The sequence below is a fragment of the Plectropomus leopardus genome, unplaced genomic scaffold (assembly GCF_008729295.1).
Source record: "Plectropomus leopardus isolate mb unplaced genomic scaffold, YSFRI_Pleo_2.0 unplaced_scaffold18517, whole genome shotgun sequence".
Classification (NCBI taxonomy): domain Eukaryota; kingdom Metazoa; phylum Chordata; class Actinopteri; order Perciformes; family Serranidae; genus Plectropomus; species Plectropomus leopardus.
Genome location: NW_024619961.1, coordinates 1 through 4,907, shown reverse-complemented (window position 1 = coordinate 4,907; position 4,907 = coordinate 1). Strand labels below are relative to the sequence as shown.

General features: G+C 39.1%; 1 protein-coding gene across 1 annotated transcript; it reads left to right on the top strand.

The window, feature by feature from the left end:
* Positions 1–24: 24 nt before the first annotated feature.
* On the top strand, positions 25–4,355 carry LOC121965080 (choline transporter-like protein 1; the record flags this gene model as incomplete). Its single annotated transcript, XM_042515248.1, has 5 exons — positions 25–165; positions 1,552–1,688; positions 1,841–1,934; positions 3,485–3,654; positions 4,266–4,355. Coding segments are annotated over exons 1-5 (505 nt in total), but the record flags the coding sequence as incomplete, so codon positions are not given.
* Positions 4,356–4,907: the final 552 nt, after the last annotated feature.

Here is a 4,907-nt window from a genome sequence, read left to right as displayed (position 1 = left end):
TTATCTGTGTCGTCTGCAGTTGTGTATTTGTGGCTTTCCCATCGCCACAGGAGCTGCATCCAGGCTCATCTCAGGATATGACAGTTATGGTAACACATGTGGCAAGAATAACACTCAGAAGATTGAGGGGGTGCCTCTTAGTGGCCGGGACATGACGGAAAACAAGTCAGTTCATTTTTTTAACATATAAACAATATGCTGTATCTAATCCCTGCTGCGTCTTAAGTGTTTTTATTTGCTCTGTTTTGGTTTTTTAACTGCCTACAATGACAGCTTATTTGGTAATAGATTCAGTAAATTAGAGCAGAAATGCTGAGACCTCTTTCGCCCTCTGTAGTTTAGTGTTGGTGGCTCAGAAGAAGGCATTCAGTATTACTTGTGTGCATGCAAGGATTGCATCATGTAATCCTAATCTAATTTGCCGCAAACAACCGGTTACTGCATCTGTAAACACTTCACTTTGCCTCCCGTTCTGGCTTACAGAGTTGATAAGGTTCAGCTGTCCAGACCATGACCCGCTTACATTCACCTGAAAATCACACATTCCAAATCCTCAAAAGTTGTAGAGGCTGCCGACAGAAGACGTCCAGGACAGTCTCATGTTCAGTCTGGTTGAGGAACTTCATTTGCATTAATTCAAGAGAAGAAGATGTCATCAGTCGGAGGGTTAATTTAGATGAAAATCAGGAACACAGAGCTCTGCTGCTTAAGATCCTCACATATCTGAATGGAGAGCATAGTTTAAGGGCATATCTCCCTTTGTAGAAATTTTGTAGAAAAAATGAGTCAGAGATCACAGCAAAATGAAATGACCTGAAAATAAGATGAGGGGGATTATTAGATATTGTCATTCAAAAAATGGGAAAATGTCCACAAAACTACATTTATCATTTTTATAATGATATTTTAGAACTATGTTACATTTGTTTATTTATTTATTTATTTATTTATTTATTTTTAGCAATTTTTAAGGTCATTTTCTTTTGTCTTCTTCTTCTTCTTTTTTTCCTATTTTCAGATATTTGTCTTGTAACTTTTTACCAAGTTCTTGCAAATTTTTTTGCCATTTCTTTATAAGTTGCTTATTGCCTTCTCCCCATGTTTTTACAAGAAATTTATGTCGATGTGTATTTTTATCACTCAGATAAAATTGTAACAAATTCTTGTCTTGTCATAATTTATGTGAGAAGTCTCTGATGTTATTCCTCCTTTTGGGCAGTAGCTTTCCATCAGCATGCAGCCTGTAGGCCCAGTTTTACTGGAACAATGGGTCATGCTTTATTGATGGGCTGATTGCCCATGGAGACTTTGCATAAAAGGCGTTTGGGCTACAAAGAAGGGTCTGTGTGAGCGGGTACCAAAATGTCACCGTCTTTCATTTTGTGCCCAGACAGAACAGTCCCAACTGGCATAGTGATAACCAAATATACTGAGATTTATTTCAAATGGAAATGGAAATGGCTGGTTATATTTGTGGTTGGTTGTTTATTTAAGGTGTGATAGTGCTAAATATTCAGCAGCTAATGACCCTGAATTGTTTCTCCCTGTCAGGTATGTTTTCTTTCTAGACCCTTGCAACGTTGACTTGATTAACAGGAAAATCAAGTCCATCGCCCTGTGTGTCTCCAAATGTCCTGCTGCCGAACTCACCACTTACAGTGACTTGAAGCAGTTTGCTCTGCATAATGGTGAGTGAAAGAAACTGTCCACTGTGTGAAGTGAGAGTTTCAGTTCATTGATATTTGTACATAAATGAGATATAAATTGGATTATAATTCCTTGCAGAAAACATTTGAATATTTTGAACATGTAATCTAATTTTTGGTTTTCCTCTTGGTAGGATCTCATCTCTGCGCCTATGATATTACTCCTACAAGATACACGAGCCATTCAGAAAGATCCAGCAAATGTCCCAAACTCCCTGTTCCCCCGAGGTAATCCTGTTTATGCTTTAGGTTTAGATTAAAGGAGCTGTGTGTGACATTCAGAGCAATGATAAAGTCGTAAACTGTTTGCTATGTAAAGATGCAGGAGGTAATGGCGTCCAGAGCAAAGAATGAAGTCACGCTTCCTCTGTGTGTTGTAATCATAGACTGAAAAGAAACGATGAATGTGGCCACCAAGATGTTACCAATTCTTTTTTTGACCCCATTTTAAAGCCTCACATTTTGGCTGTCGCCATCTTGGAATTTGGAGCCAAAAGTGGCCATAGGTTAGCAAGGTGCATTTGCAGCCATGGTTTACTGAGATAAAGTTAATGTCAATTTTTCCTCGGCAAAAACAGGCCTGAAACCATTATCCATCTTTTGTACAACCAAATGCCAATTGTAAAGATCCAAAATGTTACAATTAAATCTCATGAACTAAAATCATACTAATAGCATATGCCTTTACTCTTTGAATGGGTTGTTGCATCATTGGTACGTTTCCCAACTAACGTTGTTGCTGTGCTGTTGGCATGTAAATGGACGGCACCTATCTGTAACTCAAAGTGGCCAAATCCTTAATTATTCATAACATTAAGCCCTAAAAGCGTTTAAACGGGTGAGCTATACCAGGTTGTAAACAAGTTTATTTATGTGTAAAGTCAGGCATGTCAACATCAGGGTCTATGGGGATTTGAGGAACTGTGAGTGCGGCACTTGTTTGTTGGCTTCATTGCTGCTTGGCGGTAATCCGAGCTTCTCTGCTTTTTGTTATGGTAGATGGTCTAGCAGCAAAAGTTGAAAATTTTAACATTGGGGGGGTCTATAGGAATTGACTCACTTCTGGAGCCCGCCTCAAGTGGCCATTAGAGGAATTGCAATTTACATGTTTGTTGGCTTAATAGCTGCTTGGCTCTAATACGAGCTTTCTGTTCTTTGTTATGGCAAAGTGGTAGATGGTCCAGCAGTGCTTGAGTGTTAGTTCATGTGAGTCCTTGTGTGTGTGTCCCACTGGCTATCTCTTTGTTGCTGCTCCTCACAGCACTCATATGGCAGTTACTGGTGATAACAGGACAGTGTGATCGTGGAAATGTAGTTGCCATCCTTCCCAGTTTAGCAGTGTTAGCTTTGTTGTTGGCGCTGTTTATTAAGTTAGCATCGTTAGCAGCTACCTGCGAGCTCAGCCACCTCGATGTTGAGAACCGTGTGCAGACTTAATCATACATATGCTCTGAAAGTTGCATACAGCTCCTTTAAGAAACAGTACAGAGAGCTAGGGAGCTCTGGGAGAGGGATCACTGGTCCAGTGAGTTCAAACCCACATCATGAATACAGGAAGTCTGCCTTTTGTCACGTCAGCCATTCAGTCATTATTTATTTATTTCAGTGGTTAATTCCAAAACGATGTGCACTCTAACGTACTTATACACATTCCAGGACCAAATAAATAATGTAGACGTGGATATAGATAGTCTGCCATGGTCCACAGTCCTCTGCTTTAACTCTTATCAGTGAAAAATAAACTAACCCATGCTTTTTTATCTTCATAATGTCTGTAGTAAGCCTGTCCCACTGCTCCACCGCTGTATTCCTGTGGACGTCGGCTGCTATGCTGAATTCGCCCAGGCGTTTATCACATTTGTCAGTGACAACACTGTGCTGCGGCGGGTCGTCGCTGGGGTCATGGCCAGCAAGGAGATCATCATGGGCCTCTGCGTGCTGGCTTTAGGTAAAACACACGGTTGCATCTGGCTTACAATATGCATGAAGTGAATAATTAATTATTTGTATCTGATGACTGTTCAACGGTATGTTTTTCGTTTTTGTTATTGTCTGCTCCTACTGCGCCACCGTGATTGCTCATGAGGATTCAGTAGGAAGGCAACTTTCGGAAGCCAAGCTATTTTTGTCATAAAAATAACAGGAAATGTGGTTACAGTCATTGTATCTGCTCAAGTTTAGCCCGAAGGCACTGATTTAAGGTCTAACTCCTCCCATTGGTGCTGTAAAAAACACAGATCCCAAGTCAGTTTGAGACATCTTTTAACCCAATTATTTGATCCATGTGGTGTGGTTGCATCAACTTACAAGACTACATGATTCAGAGCAGTTTGTGCACACGGGATGTCTGGGCTTTTCTGAGTCACTGTTTAAATGGCAAACCCACAGCTTAATGACATAGCATTGTTTAGTGTGTTTTATTTATGTCTAAGATAAAGCGATATTTTATCAAACCTTACAATTAATGAATTATTAAATGAGCACTTTTCAGGATATAACATTTTTCGTGTTAGTAGTATTTTATGTTCTAATACGATGCACTGTGTTTTTGTTTCTCAGTCCTGTCCCTGATCCTGATGGTTGTCATTCGTTACATCACCAAAGTTCTTGTGTGGATTCTGACAATTCTGGTCATCATTGGCTCTATAGGTAAGATTACTAAGTAACATACGTGTTGTAGCACCCACCAGTCTATTTAATTTAGCCATTTAAAGGTATAGTTCACCCACAAAATGAGCATTTACATATGATTTACTCACCATGTGTTATGTTGAATTTATAAAGAAACCTTTGGTTTTCCCACATGCCTTCATGCTGAACAGAAATTGTCATTTAAAAATGTACCATTTTATACTTGTCTTTGTCAATAAGCGTAAGCCTATGTTATTACCAACCTATATTGTTACTTTTCATACTGAATGTACGAAAAGTTTGTTTTTATGTATTTAACATCAACTTGCCATGGGACTAAAGATGGAAATTAGCCTCTGGCTACAATCTTACATATTTACATGTAAATGGTCATTAATATGCCCTACCCCATATTTTAAATGAATAAGTTACAATTAAAATTGAAATTCCAAAAAAGGAATGAAAGGAATGGTGGTGGTCTGCCACGATTAAAACGTGCTGCCGTGTATTGATTTTGTTGCTTTGGAGCTGGATCATTCATTAGGAGTACTACTGGAATATATATACTAT